This window comes from Apteryx rowi, unplaced genomic scaffold (genome assembly GCF_003343035.1).
Source record: "Apteryx rowi isolate R43461 unplaced genomic scaffold, aptRow1 scaffold_227, whole genome shotgun sequence".
Classification (NCBI taxonomy): Eukaryota; Metazoa; Chordata; class Aves; order Apterygiformes; family Apterygidae; genus Apteryx; species Apteryx rowi.
Window position 1 is genome coordinate 1294225 of NW_020448608.1, and position 19390 is coordinate 1313614.

At 34.7% G+C, this 19390-nt stretch overlaps 1 protein-coding gene across 1 annotated transcript in view; it reads right to left on the reverse strand.

Moving 5' to 3' along the window:
• The window catches only part of SPOCK3 (SPARC (osteonectin), cwcv and kazal like domains proteoglycan 3), a 123248-nt gene that overhangs the window by 8637 nt on the left and 95221 nt on the right, over positions 1-19390 (reverse strand). The window contains exons 4-5 of the mRNA XM_026065408.1: positions 13549-13668; positions 654-875 (exon numbers count right to left, since the gene is read on the reverse strand). Of these exons, the coding sequence (XP_025921193.1) occupies positions 654-875; positions 13549-13668 (342 nt within the window). The remainder of the gene's footprint in view (positions 1-653; positions 876-13548; positions 13669-19390) is intronic.

Here is a 19390-nt window from a genome sequence, read left to right on the forward strand (position 1 = left end):
TGAATAACTAATGAGTAAAGTTTTTAATTCACTACAATTAGTTTGATTATATAATTTGTGATGACTTGCCTAAATCTAAAATTATTATATGATCCTCAGAAAAAAAATGCTTATAGGTTGTGTTTATTTCCTTAACCAAATCACATCAGGATGTTAACAAGAGATTCATCTAGCTATTAAAAATCAATTGGTCCAAATGACTGAAAATAACTTTATGCATAATGTTCATTCAGTTATTTTATAGGCTCACAAAATAGAACATTAAGATGCCCTCGTAGAAATCAAGTTTATTTTATAATGTGGGTGAAGTAGATAGGAAAAGAATTAATGTAAGTCATTTTGTTCTTTTATTTTGGTCTCTTTTTTTCTGCATACTTAGTGGAAGTTAGCATGAGAAACAATATCCCCGTGAAAGCATTAGCTGCTGTTTTACACTTTATTTAGCATCCTTTAATTTCTAGTAAGCTTTTCCATTGAGCTTGTTTTTTTACTTCTTTTTAGGTATTCACAATTGATCTAAAACCTTAAAACAAATTCACAGTACAGCATTTAAGAGCTTGTAGTTCACTGTAATCTTTTAAACATGTTCAGAAAAGATAAAATACTACAGAAAGGTCAATCATCTACATGTGCTGGTTGTTTTCATCTTTTACCTTGCTGTCTTTGGAAGCAGTAGCACCACTCATTGTTAGATATCAAACTGTCCTTGTATGTGTCACAAGAATTGAAGAAGGCCTTGGTGCACGGTTCATTCTTGTCAAGGTAAATGCTTCCAAGCTCCGACTGGTCCAACAACAGGTCATAGTTCGTATCAAGCCTGTTAAACATCCAGCCAAGGGAGTCTTTGCAAATTGGCAAAATGCTGGTATCAAATCCTAAGAGGCAAAAAACCCCCAAATAATCAGATAACAGGAAAGATACAGCAGGTGCCAAGCTCAGCCTTGAGAAAAGAACACTGCATCATGGAAACTGCTCCAGTGGTACACAGATACAGTACTAAAGCATTGTATGCTATTAAAATACTGTGTATAAATTATATGTCAACTTTAATTAAAAAAAACATTAAATTCATCTGCTAAAAAAATTAATCCCACCACCAGTCTCAAAGCATTTAGAAATACGAGCTTTCTTGTCAAACATTATACCTATACTTGTCAAGCATTATACCTATAGCACACACATTATGTAGAGTAATAAATGATCTATGGTGATTTCCAAGAAAATGATTCTCTTGAGGTATTTTAGTCTTACCATAAATCAGGAGAGTGAAGCTTAAGTAGTTTGCAATGTTTACAGAACTAAGAAAAAGTATAAATTCCATGTAACTCATTGGAGTCCATATGTTTATGGACTCCTATTATGTGCATTCAATTTTGTGAAAAAGGATCATACTCAGTCCTAGCAATGCTTTGAAAGTTATGACATTTTATCTTTGTCTGTTGTGCTCTACATCTTGGAGAAGGCCGTCAAAAAGATGACTGCTAGGAGCAGTCTGCTGCCAGTATCAGAGCTGTTCTTACAGTTTGCATCTTCCTAAATTTTTCCGTGGAAAGAGGGCCACCAGGAACACACTGAGCTAATTATTCCTGTAGCCAGAGCTCAGAGCTCACATCTGTTTTTCCTGCACCAGCCGCAAAGAACATGTAGACTTGCAGGTGGACATGTATGGGAAATCCAGAAACTGCCAGGCCTCTTCCATCTGTAGAAGACACGAGCTGTGTTCAAGATGCACACACGTTTTTTCCCTGTTCACGCGTCACGGGTCCTGCCATAGAATAGGGATTCTATGAATGCCCCAAGCTATGCATCATTCACGAGTCATTATTTGCAAGCATCATAGCATGTAATACTTATTCCAGCACTGAAACAGACATGAGTGACTTGATAGATTACATCAGTCAAAAATTCTTGGGATTTGTAAGATTTTATAATATTATAAAAAATTGCAATTTCCTTGATATTAATGCTGATAAATCACATATGGTTTATGTTGCATGTGGCCAGGCAGTTGAGTATACATCTTATTACAGAACAAGAATTAGTGCTTACCATTCTCCTAATAGCTTTTAAGCTAAAACTGAAGCAATGAAAAAAGGAGACTGGTGACTCTACCTATGGCATCAGAAAAGTTGACATGAGAGCTCAGATTAGCACACAGGAATTCCTAGCTTCTACTACTCTCTTAGTTCCTTATTTAAAAACAATAAAAGAAATCTGAAAAGGGTTACTACACTTTTAAAACAGGCCAAATTGTATACCTCAATAATCAGATTTAGAAATCAGTAGATTTCCCTTTAGATATGTGGAAACATCCAGGCTATTAATGTAGAACAACCATTTAGGAAAGGAAATGAAGAAAACCAATATCGAAAAACTCCCTGTGGAATTCAGACAGGCAGACAACCACGTAGCCACATAAACCAAAGATTGTCTGGGAGACTCCCAGATAAGTACAGAAAGTTGTATATCTTTGTCCTGCAAACCCTTCATTTATATTGTACATGTTCAAATAAACACATATTAAAATAAATAAGTTCTATTTGCTTCATATAAAATTCAGTTTATGTCCTTGCAGCATGTATGTGTTTCTCAGGATCTGATCTTTGTGTAACGAATGAAATATATACAATATTGTTCTAAAGGCTGACTTAGGAAAATGAATAAGCTATAGCAGGAAAAGGAAAAGGATGCTGCATATGACATTCCCATTGTGGGCTTTCAAGTCAATTTTTACTAGGTTATTTTTTATTTAGTTTTCTTTACAAAATCACAGATGTAATTTCTCTAAACACCATCACTAGAAGCTCTGTTTTAGTGTAAAGAAATCATTTTACTTTTGCATCTCTGTACATCATTCAAGACAATTATCACTGTTAGTAGTACAATTTTTAGGTCTTCTAGTAACATACTTCTCTGCACCCACATATATCCAGTGGATTGTTTGGGTTTCTGCTGATAGATCGGAACAAATACAGAATTTACATGTTGGTGATGCATGAGAAAGAGAGTTTACTTTTTTCCTCCAGAAGGGCAACATAGAAACAGCAAAAATAGAAAAATACGTTGCTTCTGAACACAGGTCAGTCCAGGCCTAATGAATAACACCATCATAGGTTTACATATGCACTTTGATATTAGGGACAATACTTACGAGAAATGGAGACAAGTTATTTTTTTTTCCCAAGACAATACCTAATTAAATTGTGAAACTTATTGCTAGAGCATATTTTGAAGTTAAAAAAATTGAAAAGTAATTATAAAAATTCTTGGAAGTCAATTAAAGACTATTAAGTATCATGAAATAGGCACAGTCTCCATCTCAAGAATTCCTAAATTAGACTACGACTTTTGCTTAAGTTAATCAGGCCAGTCTCACTTTTTCTTGCTCCCTGTTGATTTATTTCATTATTTCTGTTTGACAGAAAAAAGAAAAGAAGCCCTTTGGTAAAGATGATCTTTTTGATGTGTTTAACACAATGCAAAAATCCAGGCAAACATTCAACCAAAGAACCCTCTCTTCCTTCCTCTCCAGGCCCCACTAAAACACCAAGACAAAACAACTTTTTTATCTGTGGATTAGACAGAGTAGAGAGAGACAGGACTAGACTGAATGAATAAGGATATATTAGCAAATGTGTTATTCACAATTATTTGTAAAAAAAATCAGAATTATTTAACAAATGTTTCCTATTTGAAAAATTTTGGAAGGTACTTTCATCTTAAAACATTGTGTCCAAGGATGCATGTTCAGTATAACATTATTTACCTCTAAGGCTCTGTTCCTGAAGGCCTCTTAACACATCCCAGATACTTCTCTTTTCTCTGCTAGTCCTGCTTTCAGCTACAGATCCTCCTCAAGACCTTGGATTCAGAAAGGGCTGGATGTGAAACATACTGTTTCCTATTCCTGCCTTTTGTGTACCTGCGTGAAGGGAGGAATTATTCATGTGCTCACAAAATTGTTCTGAATTTGGCATTCTGGCAGGCTCACCAAACTGTAAGACAAGTTGCAGAAAAAGAGCAACCATGAGGAGATGATAGAGCTTTTTCTGAGTAAGTTGTCAGCTAGAAGGGAAGATAAGATAAAAGCCACTTAAACATGCATTCAGGGGTGGACCTTGTGGGCCAAAGTAGATTACTGTACAAAAAAGTACATCAGTGTGTGGAGTTTTAAATGGGTGTTTATTGAAAGAGGAATCACTTTCCAGCATGGGACAATATTTTTAAATTAGTATTTGTGGTCCCTATTGGAAAGACTCACATTTTAATTATTAAGTACTTTATATTTTAGGATACTGTAAGTGTTACATATTTAATAAAGCTCTCCTACGTAACAGAAAAAAGAAATCGTGCTTACTTCATTTCTCTCAGTCAGTTTCCAATTTTGCTCTAAAAAGAAAGAAATTTATCTGAAGTACAGTGAAAGACCAGGGAACATTTCAAAGGCCTCATGCTCTACTAAATGACAGTTGGAATGATACTATATGTCTGTTGAAGATTTTTTTCCTGATTTTTCCTTGATTGCCTTAGCTAGCATTAGCTTGTGAATTGATCTCATCCTCTATTCCCATTCCTCGAAATTTTCTCACTTCTTTCTATGTAGATCTTAGATTTAAAACAAGTGTGTCTAATAGTGATGTCCCACTGGATTTTCATCTATTAAGTTTGTCATAATTATGGACAGAGCCTGAAATGAAAACATTTGCACTGGAAACAGCAAAATAATTACAGAACTGATAATTTTATTAATTAGTATGAAGACAGGTAAGCACCAGAAAAATGCCATTATGTTCTAATATATTCTATAAATTTACTTAAAGTTATAACATAACTATAGCGTAATATTTAAATATACAATTTGAATCTGATGTTTATGATGATATGCACATCCTAGTAAACAGTCATATACCATAGCTGACATGTCAGAATTAAAAACCTACTTTAAAAGAAAAAAATTCATATAATAAGCTTCTTGTATTAGTTCTAAGCCYGAAAAATAAAGTTTACTTTTGTTAAAGCTGTCTTAAAATATCTATTAAATGGAATCATACACTGGGAAAATCCCTGTGGTTTATGGGGTCTAGCTTTCTACTAAATAATTTTGTCAGGTAATCATTTCAAAAAGTGATCATGCTTTACCTTAAAAGTAGGGTTTTTTTTTTCTTCTGAATATGCTTCTGAAGGTTTTTTGTTTTTTTTTTTTTTACTATTTACAGGCCAAATATCTTTCTTTTTGTTCTTACTGTTTTTTAGTTCTTTCTCCACTGTGGCATTTACAATTATAGTGTTACAAACAGAGAAAGATACATCTCTTAGTGTTCATTTTGTGAAGCAAACCAAGCCACACTCTTCAGGGCTATCAGTTACTGCAGTGTAGTGTAGAACTGTTTGAGATATAGGGCAAATATTAGTTTAGATGAAATAGATAAAAAAGCTAAATACTTCAGAGGTAAGCCAGGCACATGTGGACAGAGACACGTGACAGAATGGCACTGTTCAATCTAAAATGGAGCTGCCCACTTACTCCCGAACAGCTAAACCACAGAAAGGTCATTACCTGAGTTCCACGTTCACAGTATAAACCCATAACAAATTATTGTGCTAAGGTCAAATTCTTGGTTCAGTCTTTAAGACCCTTTAAGTAATTGACCAAACTTATGCTAAGATTACCCAAGAAGTGCCCTCTCTCTGCAATGACTTTCTTCCTGTACTATTATATTGAAAAATAATACAGCTGTTGCTCTTCAAGGTGACATACCTGAGAAAAAGAGTCAGCAAAGCAGTTAAGCACATACCTAGAGTTAAACATTTGCTGACATGCTTTGGCACATTAGGTACAACCATCTCCAGGTGACCCAGAACTGAGAAATTAATTGCATCAAATCACAGACCGCGTATTTTATCACTTTGAGAGCCAAATGGAATGCTGATCTTGCACAGTTTTCACAATAGTGACACATACAAGAAAAAGCAGAAAGTGAAGGAGAAAAATTAGCATACTAATATGTAATAATTTATTCTTCTTCTTGGTAATTACTAGGATATTACACTGAGCAGAGCAAAATTGTTGCTTAGATATCTAAATTAGAGGGAAGAAGATTTTTTTTCTCTCATTTTAACTGCTTATTTGAAATGTTTCCATATATTATATTAAAATGGGCTTTTATGCAGCTATGTCTGATCATTGTCTAAAACTAGTGAAAGTGAACAAGAGAAGGATTTAGGGTTTAGCTGAATTTCACTCAGTGCATATACTGCAAGACAAGTTGATTTAGAAAAATGTGAAGTGCTAGGCTCTTTTGGATAAGCTCCTTTCCTCAACCAAAACAATCCCAAAGGGAAATATTGCTGAGAAATATACCCCTCATCCATGGCTTACACACTAGCATTCAAAATATTACAACAAAAGGAGCCAACAGAAATGTTCCTGTATTTCTGGCTATTTCTCAGGGGATAATTTTGAATCTTAGTAAATATAATCTGCTTTTCAAGGTAAAACTATTGTTTGCCCAGTTATTAAGCTTGTAAGTAATAAATCCTTGTGTACATTGGGGAAGATGATAGCTTTTGTCACTGTTTATGTGGAAATCAAACCAGCATTTTGGCTCACATATTGCATTATACAAAAGTTGCTTATTTAATATGCCACGAGAAGTAAAGTTGCATGATTCCTTCTGGTAGGAGTTCACAATAAAAAGACAGTGACAAATCATACAAGTGAATAAACACACATGCAAAATTAACAGTTATTTTAGCAGTGAGGATTTACATCACTAATGAGAAAATGATGCCTGCTATTAGAATATAAACTACTTAACTGTAAGACAACTGTAAGCCTTTTCACTGGGAAAAAGTCTAAACTAAATAATGCTGATAATGAGAAAAATTAAAACAAAGTACTAATAACACTTGGAAATGGTTAGTCTGCTAGAGTGCAGACACCTAGACCATGGTCTTTACTTGTTCAGCAGCAAGTGCCATAGCAGGAAGGTTTCAGCTTGTGACAGATCTGTTGAATATTCTGGTTATCAGATAACTTTTAACTAACAGCATGTCACAGCTGAGGCCTGCAGTGAACAAGCCGGGAACAAGTTTCCCTTCCTAAAGTAGTTTTACCAGGACAGGCTTGAGGAGGACAGACTGAAGTAAATGGAGGACTAAGCAGCTATGAATGCTTTCTGTCATATTTGCTGTTTGCAAAAGTGTTGATCTTGTTCAGACTCTTCTGGCCCAAGAAAGAGAGAGCATTAGGCAGAACGTTCTTGTCTAAAACTGTAACATATTCCTACTCCCTGTGATTACCCAGATAGGAGCAGAGCCAGGATTAGTGCAAGACTTGGGGAAGGAATTTAAGGTCTTAGAATAAAACCTTCAAGTAACTGATTCTCATTTTATATCAAAAGGTGCATGGGAATGAAATGAAGCACAGCTGCAAGGTCTTAAACATTTGTGGAAGCTTGCATCTTGAAATCTTTCCTTTTCTAGCAACATTTTTAGAGAATTTTATACAGAAAAAATATTCAGGATGAAGACTATTGCTGAAGGCTATTGTTTACCAGTTTGCCAATAGATTGACAGCAGGGATGAAATGTATTCTAAGGGACAACAGATTGTGTGGTCACTTTATTAATAGGAGTGATTGCTAACATAAAGGAAAAGGTATCTGAAGAGAGAGAAATAAAATAAGGGGACTGCTACAATAAACATCTATATATGTTTCATCCTGTACAAGGATAATTCGGTACAAAAGATTTAGTCAAAACACACTTCAACCAACAACACTGAGTTTGTTTATTCAAATTTTTATTTATTCAAATTCTTAATTTGAAGTAAAGACAGATTTATTTAAAATTCCTGCTCAGAAGTATTTCTGAGCTGGATTTCTTCTTCTAGGCTCTTGCTTTGAGGCCACTTGGGCTTACGCTAACCTGACACATGCAGAAGGTCTTTAGAACAATCTTTTCCTTCTAGGAAACTTTATTTCAATTCAAGTAGTATAGTACAGCTTGCCAGCCTGTACAGCTTTGCCATACAGGCTACTGGATTTTTTCTGAGATAAGTTCTCAGAAAGTAGTCAAATTCTCAGGTAGTCAGAATTTTTAAGAAATCAAAAATGATGCTTATAAACACAAATTCTTTTCATTTCTGATAACTATAAAATGACTGCATGAGAGGGTATGAAGAGGAGTAAGCAAAGGCCTTTCTCCAGTTCTCTGTCTGTCCATTGGGGTTCCCTTCCACAAGGAGGACCAGAGAAATTTAATTTATTTCTGTATAATGTCAGCTGTGTCTCTGCTTAGATAAGGAACTTAGGAGAGTCAAAAAAATGAAGTGAAAACCTCCAAGAAAATATCTGAAATTATTCAATTTCTTTACACTTTTCCAAACAAAAATGGTCTTTTCTTGCTCCAAATTTGTGAGGGTATTTTGGCAATTCCAATGTAATATCTTACCTAGGTATATGGCTTATCYAGACAAGCTAATTATAAGTGATTTTCTTTCAGACTTCTTCCATTTTTCTATTATTTTCAAAATTATTAGTATATTAGAATCTAAGTAATCATATTCTTCCCAGGCCATAAGAAGATTCTCCATTATCTTTGGCCTCTGGTCCTTCATTGTCTAACATGACAAGGTGCACAAGAAATATTCCTCAGAAACAGACTGCCAGTTAGCAGAAATGTTTGTGGGATTGTGGTATTTTCTGTGCTCTGCATTTGATGCATTAACTTCCTTTATTAATACATAAATTCATTCTATAATTAATACAAAAAAATACATAAATAGAGAAAATATTTTAAAATTATTTGAATAGATAGATACAATTTCACTTAAGTTTTCAATGCCTTAGTTCCCCATCTGCACGGGAATAATAATGGGGGTAGGGAACACTCTTCTTTCCCATTTGTGTCATCTAATTAGACTAGGTTGCTTGAGGACAAGATTGAAGTGTTTATATAGCATTGACAATAATGGTCCTTCTAAATATATACAATCTGTATACATCTGGATGCAAAAGGGATTTTGGAAATTAAATCCTGTTAATTATTAGAAATATTCTAGTCTTTATTACAAGCTAGGTGTCTTACATTTTCAACTTGATATCAGCATATTGATGGTTATAGCAGCATATTAACCTAAACACTCTTTTTTTGGTGTTTAGGAATAGTATTCATGATTGTAACCATCAGTGTGGATTATTTAACAGCTGTAACCACTCTGAAAAGCACCAGCAAGGCATTATGAACCTGTACTAGATCTGCTTTGGTCAGAAGGTCAGAAATGCCCAAGACTTTTAATAAATCCTGTCCCAAATGCCACCAGAGACTGAAATATGGAAAATTCTAAATGCAAATAGAAAATCAGAAAGAATATCACAAATTGCTTTTAAATGCAGATTTTTATATATACATACATACATACATATATATATAAGTAAGGAAGGAACTTTATGACCGGAAAAAAGACAGCCTGGGGGGAAAGGGTGCCAAAACAGATTTTTAATTCTCCAAGGGTACTGAACAGCTCCAGGGATCTTGCAGAATAATAAGGACTCTGAAGGGGGAAACTGCATTCAGGTTGCTTTTTTTGTGGTAGCTGTTGTTCTGTACAGACCTCTAGGTCTCATGTACAACTTATAAGGTCTCTACACATGATTAAGTTCTTTGCAAGATTTATTTCTAGATTTAGCTGTCATACATCCCCCAAATAGTGGCTGGACTTTGTTTAATCCTGGTATAATTAAAAATTAATGTGTCTGATGTTTTGGACCTACAAGGACTTTGGAGACTGACTTTTGAGGGACTTGATTAGGGATACTACGCAGGAATTTAACTCTTGAAGAATAGCAGCTTTAAGAATTTCCTAATGGTATCAGAAAGGACATTACCATGTTGAATAAATATCATTCCTTTTGTTTCTTTGTGTGTTTATAGGGACATGAGGACCAAATATTTTATTTTTCTTCTAAACTACAGACATGTTTATTTCTCATAAGGTGTAATATTTTTTGTTGCCTCAAAATGAGCAACTTGAAGTACAGAAATGTACATACCAGAAAAAATAGTTGCGTTAAAAATAAATATATATTTAAATAATTTTTGCATCCTCAAATCCACAAATGAAAGAAACAATTTCTTATAACATCAAAAAGAAATAAAAATCACTGGTTTTAAAAAACATGAAAGAAAATTATTATGAGGCAGTTCTCAAATGTCAAACTGTAAAATATCTAGTATCAAAATTTTCTAATTGGATAGAACAATAAGGTGAAAAAGCAACATATACAACCATGTTTACAATTCTGCAAAGAACACTAAATGTAATGTTTTTAGGATGCTTTAAAATGTAAAATTAGTCTATTCATACAAACATATATTTGCATTACCTTGTTTGTAGAAAGAAATTACTACTCAATATTCAATCACTTTCTGTCTACAGAAGGACTGCATTTTTGCAGTGGCCTCTCAAATTAATTCAATCTAGTAAAAAATGGCCAGAATAAATAAGATCCTTTGCATTTGAAAGCAATTTGATCAAAATTAGATGTCTACAATTTGAGTAACTTACCATACTACCAACAAAACAAATTCTAAAGGGTCACTGTTCAAAAATTTTTGTARAACTTCCTAGTTTTCATCAACACACTTTTTTTTAAAGGGAGAAAGAAAAGGAGAAAAATAGGACTATCTGAAAGTCTCATATGTAACCATTTCCTTAACTTTGATTTGCCTTGCTTTAGTAAAAAGAAAATAAACATGCCAAAGCCTATCACTAAACCTCCACATTTACATTCTAACATTTCTTTAAGTACTAGCAAACTTTTTAACATCACTGTACCAATGCTACCTCTGTTTTAGGTCGATGAGGTATAACCCTTCAAAACACAAAATCCAAATTAAACCCAGCATAGCCATCCACTTCATATTTTGTAAAACATTCTGGCTACTTCTGATAAATTTCTGGTACAAGATTAAAAGCATAAGTAAAGTCAAACATTTCAGACAGCAGCATGTTCACAGGGAATTTAAAGTCAACAGCAGCAATAAAAGCAGACTTTTCCACACAGATTTAATAGCCTTACCACTTGACTAAAAAGATCCCTGAAGAGACTATTGTTAGCTATCCAAATCAACATTTGATTCTGTCTCTCAAAAAACTGGTAAGGTAGGATCCAGTCTAACTTGTACCTGAAGTTCAGATACCTTCGGAAGTACCCCTGTGAATTCTTTATATAGACAAAGGCAAGAACTCCATGACTTTGAAGGCTTCCAACAGGAAGTTCTGGAAACTGGGCCAGAAACTTTTCTTCTCAATTGTAAGAATTGTATTTGTAGATAAGATCTTCCTCTCAAGACTTTTAAAGATGAGTATGTCTCTCTATCTGCCTTAGAATGGTTCCTTTGCTAGATCAAGTTAGGTGGGAAAGATCTTCACAGACATTAAAACTTTGGAGGAAGCTAATCACAATTGGACACTAATGTTTTCTGTAGAAATGCTCATGGATCTCACAGACCTAGSTGCTTGATATAATTCAACAATCTGTTCTAAAAATGATCCCATTTTGCACAACTGTTTTGGTCTATATCATCTAAACAGATGGTTATTACCTTTTGCATTGCACATAAAGTACCAGAGCACGAACATTTAGGATACACTAGATGCAAAATCAACATTTTATGAGTGTTGCTAATGTTATACGAAGGGACCACCACAATCTGAGAACAAATCAATCAATCAGGCTGGATCATGTAACAGATTCCTAGGTCCAAAAATCCACATTTTCTCTTGTATTTTTAGAGCCAGGCATATAAAATCTTAAATCTCAAGTCCAAATATAGTCTTGAATTGTTATTATACTGTAAAAATTAGCAAACAACAAGCGATAAAATAAGTGAAAGGGTGCACATAATGATACAAATACCTGTCTCAAAAATAGATAACAGGTGTTATAAATGCTACCTGTGAGCATTGTTTAAAGAAAAATGAACAAGAAACATGTCTAAGAGAAAAAGCTCATGCTTCCAAGAACTGTGTGTGTGCACTACATTACAATGTTTTCAAAGTATTAATAGTGAATTTTCCATTCCTATACAATATAGAACTCACCTGTGTTTTTGACCCTACCTATTCAGTGTGTTATCTTCAGCAAACTGAGCATTCAGTAAGAATCAGGACCCTATGCAATGCTTCAGCTGATCTTTAACTGAGTGATGTGCTAACATTAGCTACATTATTAGATACATTTCATTTATTGCTATATAACAAATACATATTTAAGAGATTAGTAGTTTGTATTTTTCCTGTTTTCATTACTGGACGAGAAGTAGATCACATGGCAGTAATGGACAATGACCAGAATGTGAACTGTAAACAAGTTTTTTAAATGCATTTTTTTAAAGATCAATTAAAAGCAACATTACCATATTTGCACTTTATCTCAGAAACAGTTTTTTCTCAATAGTAAGAAAAGTACTCCTAGATAAGACAGACTCATCTTTAATTCATTGTGTTTTACACAATTATTACTTTAGCATGAAGAATCACACACATAAATAGCATTTCCAATTAAAGGAAATAAATGAATTTCTTGAACAAAGGTATATGGAATGTATAAATTAGCAAATGAAAGCTAAAATATACCAAACACTTTAAAACATTAATAATGGAGGAACTGAGACAAGCAATCAGCGGTGGCCAAGTTCTGTGAATCTTATACTCTGGAGGAATTCATAAATAGCTTGCTCTTCATGTTAATGAAAGGTAGAGGTTTAAGGCTTACAAAATCTAATTTGACTCTCCTCCACAGTAGGACATCACTCTTAAGACTACTATTGCACATTTTAATTGCTATTAAAAAAWAAAAAACTTTGATAGTTACATTTTGAAACTTTACTACTTTCTACAACAAAAAGTCTATTTCAACATTTGAGGTGGTTRAAAACATATTATGCCCCCTAATGTTTCCACTTCATTAGTACTTCTCTTTTCTGGTTTGAAGTATATCCTTGAAGATTTCTTTTTTCTTATAAGCTTTTTTTTCTGTGTGTTTTTCTGTAGCAGTACTTACTGTGACATCAACTAGCAAGGATGGGCCACAGATAATTAAGGCTTCTATACATTATTTCTTACAGCTAGCCATTCAGCAACTCACTTTTCTCTATGGAAAAATTGCTCAAAACCCCTACTCATTCTCTTTTCCTCCTAATACAGCAGCTAATTGTTAAGTTCTGTCAAAAACATTTCCACTGTACTTTTCTCAGCCAAATATGGGTTTAAGTTATAGCTTTGTGAATGGTAGCTTCCATATGTTTTCACGAGCAAGAGTCCTGTCAAACGACATTAAAAGTTTAAAGTGAACATCATATATCTAAACCACATAGCTCTGCTTCATAAATAAGAAACTGACTTTAGAAAAGCACGGAGTTATGGTTTCGTACACACAGCTGTTTAAAGCACACAAGAATAAGGCAAGCCTTTGCAATGAAAATACAAAAGTACAGAAAGGTATCAAAGAGAATATCCAATAATGTAAGTAGAAAATCTTACTGCTTCTTTCAGGTCTTTGTACAATCCTAGTCTTCTTATTCTGAAATCCACTTTCATGAAGTGCCTTAAACCAGTCTCTCAACCTGTTTGCGACCTCCCTGAATTCCAGGTCACTGCACACTGAAAAACAAAATGCAGAGTTGTTTAATGTTTTTCTCCTGGGTGCTAAAAAGAACCTTCAAACTATCCAAAAGAAAGGTAAAACACATACAATATTATAAATATACATGTTCCATGGCTTTCCTTACTTCATAAATTTCACTTTCATTGCTTAYGTATGCCTTCAAAATCTAATCAGGGTCCTCAGAAACAAATTTCCAATGTACGTGGCAATTATACAATGATATCTACCTAGAAGTTAACAAAATCTTTTATAAACTATCGCAAACTATTACAAACAGTTCTAGCACAGACATTTTTACGCCATACTGTAGGTGAAGCGGTATGACACAGACCACTGACAGTCTTTTAGAGTTCTGTTTCTGTGTCCATTGAGGTAAAGCAATGAAAGCCCAACACAAATAGGTCAGAGAYGTGATTTCAATGGATAATGCAGGAACACCCAACTTGCTTTCCTATGTTGAAGTGTGAAAAGAGGAAAATCAGTTGACAGAGAAAGTGCCCCAAGCACCTTCTGAAAGCATTTTTGATCGAATGTAGTTTCACAGCAGCACAACAATTTTGAGCTCTTAACTGCAAACAGGCAGCAGTGTGGTGATGGAAAGGATAGCCTTTTTTGTCCAAAAATGGACACCAATTAAGTAGCAAAAGCATGCAAGACCAAAAAGTGGATCCATAGCAATAAGAGCAACAGCGTAGCAGCAGCTTGGCTAAAGTGTTGCATAGTACCGGTAGGTAGCACTGAAGCCAGCAGCAGAAGCAGGTAACAGAGACGGGCAGGGAGGAGGCCTATTCCTTCGCTGTTAAGCTGCTGGAGAAGGAGATGAAGAAAAGGTCTGCTTGGGGCAAGCAGATACCCATTCCAGAACTGTCCTTTCCTATTTCATGTGTTTGAGAGGAGCTGGGAGAAGATGAGGAAAATAATAGGATCTGGAAGATGACAAAGGCAACCTGGAAAGAGACTGGATACGTGCCTCCCTATATACCAGAATGCCTCCTCTTGCTCTTGTGAACAGACATCATTTCCAGATCAGGATAATTTTCCATTTCTAGCAGTAGCTGACTAAGCTAAGATCTGGGGAGCTCTTAACCCAAGGTAGCACAGCTTCACAGCAAAGCTGTTTAAAATGAATCTCCCGTTCAGCTTGCTTTTCCTTTTTTATGCCGCAATCCATAATAGTTGGTGACATAGCTTTCTGCACACTTCATTAAATTGAACACCACTGTGAAACACCTCTCTTTATTTTAGAGTAACATTGAAACATGTCATTATGTCAACAAAGGAGAAGACCTGTACAAGAGCAGGCATCTATGCATTTGTGTATTCACTCTTTGTTGAAAAAACTCTCTTGCGACTTTGGTTCTCTCCATGAATAACTTAGGTAGACTCTAAACATACATTTGCATTTATTATGAACAAACTGACATTTTAAAAAATATCATAGTGTGCTTTTCTCTTGTATAATGGAACCAATTTTTTCAGATAATTCAACAGGGAACTGGAAACAATTTTAGTAATGACCTATGGTCACGTATGCTCAAAAATGTCATACTGTGACAGCAAGATGAAATGGTCACCTGAGTCAAGACTATACACTCATAATTTAAATGTGTGTGGGCACTTATGTTTGCTACAATAAAGTGCACTTTCCTTTACCAATTCTCACACTGGCTGACAGTCCAGCATACAGAACTAGACATTAATTTGAAACATTCTGCCCTCTTTATTTGCCCCTCCCATTACCAGTGAAATAGCACAATATTGAAATAGCACAATTCTCTAACTACCCTCCTTTGGTTTAAGAGAAAGACTTTTAGAATGAGAACTGAATCAAAAGGTATGCAATAAAAAGCAATTATTAGGAGTACCTGACCTGCCATTTAACCACTTTGATTTACCTGCCTYGCAAAATAGTGTATGATACTACCACAGGTCACAGAAACAGTATAGCTCCATTACTGTGGTGCACTGACCTGGCTATTTTGGCCTACTTCTAGTTTGTCTGCGTGCAGTGCTATGTCGATGCGGCTATGCTACCTCTGATGCTGAAGTGACTTGTTCAGAACCAGCATATGAGATACAGACATGAAGCTAGCTCATTTACAAACATACACAAATATTTATATATACATAGAGAGCGCATGAGAGTGCCAGGCATAAGTAAAAGCTTAGACTGAATAATATTAACAGCAAGAAGAACAAAGCAACTGCATGGTGGAGACTGTATGAATTCTTCCTTCCTGACTAAGCAGTCGGATAGATACATGGAAGCTGTTCGACTCCTAAGCTGGTTAAGGTATAAAAATACAACAGTGAGAAAAGGAAACACTACCTCTTCAACTGCTAGGTATAAGATATAGCTTGGTGCATCAGCATCTGATACTGACCACTGCTGTGTATGATACGACCTATACGACATTTTCTGTTTTCCTGAAAATTACATTCCTTTCAAAATGGAATGTACATAAGTAACATTTTGGGTGTCAAATAAAAAAAYGCATCCCATATCAGATCTCAGATTAGGGGCATCCCTCCAACTTTAGCTTCTCATAGCCTTTTTTCCAAATTTTGCTTGATGCTTCAAATTACATTTTTTATCCCAAAATAGAGAATGAGAAAAATATCATCATTTTTGTTGTTCATTTTAATGATTTCAATATCTTTATGATGGGAATAGATCATCTTCAAAAATCAAGGCAATGCAAAAAAGACTGATTACAACTGTCATTTGCCTATTTTACGCCCCACAGCTACTCAAGTGCTGGAGTCAGCTCTCAAGCACAGCAGGTAATTACATTTACTGTATTATCAATTTAAATGCACTGCAAATTTTTGGTTCATGACACTTCTAATATGTCAAGTAAAAGCAGATGTCTTCTATATATGAAATGTACAAGAAAGATGCAGCAGAACCACACTAATCTGTACACTCAATTTACATGGACAAACTGTGTTCTCAGCAAGGATTTAAAGCATGGATTTACAAAAAGGTCTCCTATTACAGTATTTGAGTACCACTTTTTTTATCAAAGAACATACAGTTCTCTTACTAGGATCTCAGAAAATGATTTAAATAACAGAACTGGCCAACAAATTGGAATTCTTCCCATGAAAAATTCTATCAATCATTTCATTTCTAGAGAATGCGTAAAATATGTTCGAACTTTGAGTTTGTTAAATAACAACCAAAGGTGCAATTTCATTTTGATTGCTGGAGGTTAAAATTTATCGGATATTTTTCTGACCCTCATCCTCCTCCTTTTTTCCTTTTCTCTATATTGGTATTTTCCACTGAGAAAGTTAAGTTTCAGGTTTCAATATACTTACTTTTTTCCAGAATGCTTTTCATGATCTAGCTATCCTAGCATTAAAGTAACAGAAGAGAAAATCAGGTGTGACATTCTAAAAAGTATTAAGTAGCAGTATTTTAATAGTGTATTTCTTATTTTCTGACTCCTGTTATATGGTATAGGTTAGAGATACATTAGGTTAATTCCCTATCATCTGATATCAGTATTCATTCATTTCCATGGTTACTGCTGCATATGGTCCTCACTGAATATTCTAGAACATTATCCTGTTTGAAGCATTTCAGAAGCATAAAACAATTTTATGAAAATAATTCAGTTTTTTATATTCTGATTACTGGAAATAAGGCCAATGCTATCCTAACATGAAAATTAAAACATAAAAAAAAGACATTCCTGGAACATTACATTTTATACTGAAAACTGACAGAAGAAAAAAGACTTACGTAAGTGTATGAGGAATTCAGAGTATTAGGGGAGGCAAATGGATCCTTAAAGTAGCATAGCTATTTCTTCAGCTAGAGATAAGCATATCCCTTTCAGAGACAGAATGAGAGGTCTCAATCCCCTTGAGCCAAGATCTCCACTTCCTAAGTTACCATATACTGTAAAAAGTGCATGGACTACTACCGACACCACAACAGTGGCTGGAAGGCGGAGCTCACTGCCCAAACGGGTAACAGAACAACGGAGAACTAGGGGACTTGATAAAGAAATTTCCTTGAGGGAAAATACTGAATCTTTTGACAGTTCCCAAAGGTAATTCAGGTAATGAATCCCACTTGGGGCTATCTCAGCCCAGACAGAACTTGACAGAAAAGAAGAACCTGATATACTACTTCAAGTTTCCACAACAGTGCTTACAATGTATTTTACACAAATAACAACACTTTTGGCATCCAGAAAGTCAACTTGTTAACATTAAATACAAATAATATTTTCTTCATTAAAATTAGATACTTTATATGAATAAGAAAATTCTAAAACATTTGCAGGTTTGGGGCTGAACATTAATATGCCTACTGCTTTAAAGATTATATTTTTAAACTACAATATGATTGCTATTCCATAGTTATTCCAAATAAATTTAATTAGTATTAATACAATACATGAAACAATCAATTTTTTATTAACCAAGCTTCCATGTTAATTATAACGCAAAACCAGAAGTTGTATATTAGTTTTTTAGCATATTTTCACATTAGTAAAACTATCTGGAAGCTGCTCTACAACTGTCATATTTATCTGTAATTGCAAATCTCGACATAATTCCAATTTTATATAGCAAGGGCCATATTTTACACATGCTCATTAAAGTATTTTTGTAGGATATGTATGAATAGCCAAAAGCAAATTCCAGGCCAGTTCAAGATTAATGTTATCTTTAACAGCTTTTTGTATAAGTGTGCTTTACAACTAGTGTTTAAACTTATTCATCAGAGTAAGTGTTACCATGACCGAACTCATCATGAACACTGCTTGTTTTACTGTTGATTCAGATCTTAACCTTTTTTCATTTGGATCAATCTGATCAGACGACCCCTTCACCCCAGAAAAAGAATAACTGGCACATGGAGCAGTCATTCTGAAGTTGCTATGAAAATAGAACAATTTTTGGCTTACTGGGCCCAGTATTAGACTCAGGCACAGTCTAAGGGGGAAATTTTGCCTAGGGACTTGCATCTATTACCTTACATTGTGGGTACTAACAYGTGTCTCCTTTTCCTTATTAGAATTAATTTCCCTTCTGGAAGGGATTTGCAAGCATTTCAACCAGTGCTTGAAAGACACAAACCAAAGTCTAAAATTACAGAGTGTAGACTTCAAATAGACTGATTGAATAGTCAGTAAATATGGTCTAAAAATATCTACATTTTTCTCTCTACCAATCTGCTGGACATTGCTGGCTCAAGTCTTTACATCTTGCACTAAGTCCCATTTTTTATCTCTTTTCAAGAAGAAAATATATTTGATGATAAGAGAAGAAATTTGAGGGAAACAACTTCTGGGAAACATCACAAAAATTTTTGGAAGGTAGTGATGGGCCAGGGAGCCTCTGTGTTAGTGAGATTGAGATGCTGGGAGGATTCACTGTTTTGGCACTTTTAGAGAAACTCTTCTTTCCTCTTCTTGCCCCTCCTGAAAAAAGTCTTTGCTTTCTGCTTTTCCTCTCAATTTCCTGTGCTTCCTACCCTGGAAAAGGAAGCAGTGGTGACCTCTGCAAAGAAACTGTAGGGATGGGCTATTCAGGCTAGGATCCTGCTCCCTGTGCAGTCCACTGCCCTAGTCTTGTACTTTTTTCACTGATGCTTTGAGCTGGCTTTGTACAATAGTACACTGGTCACAGTTCAATGGTGTTATATTGTGCATCATTCTAGGATATGATGATTTATTCTATAAAACGTACTACAAT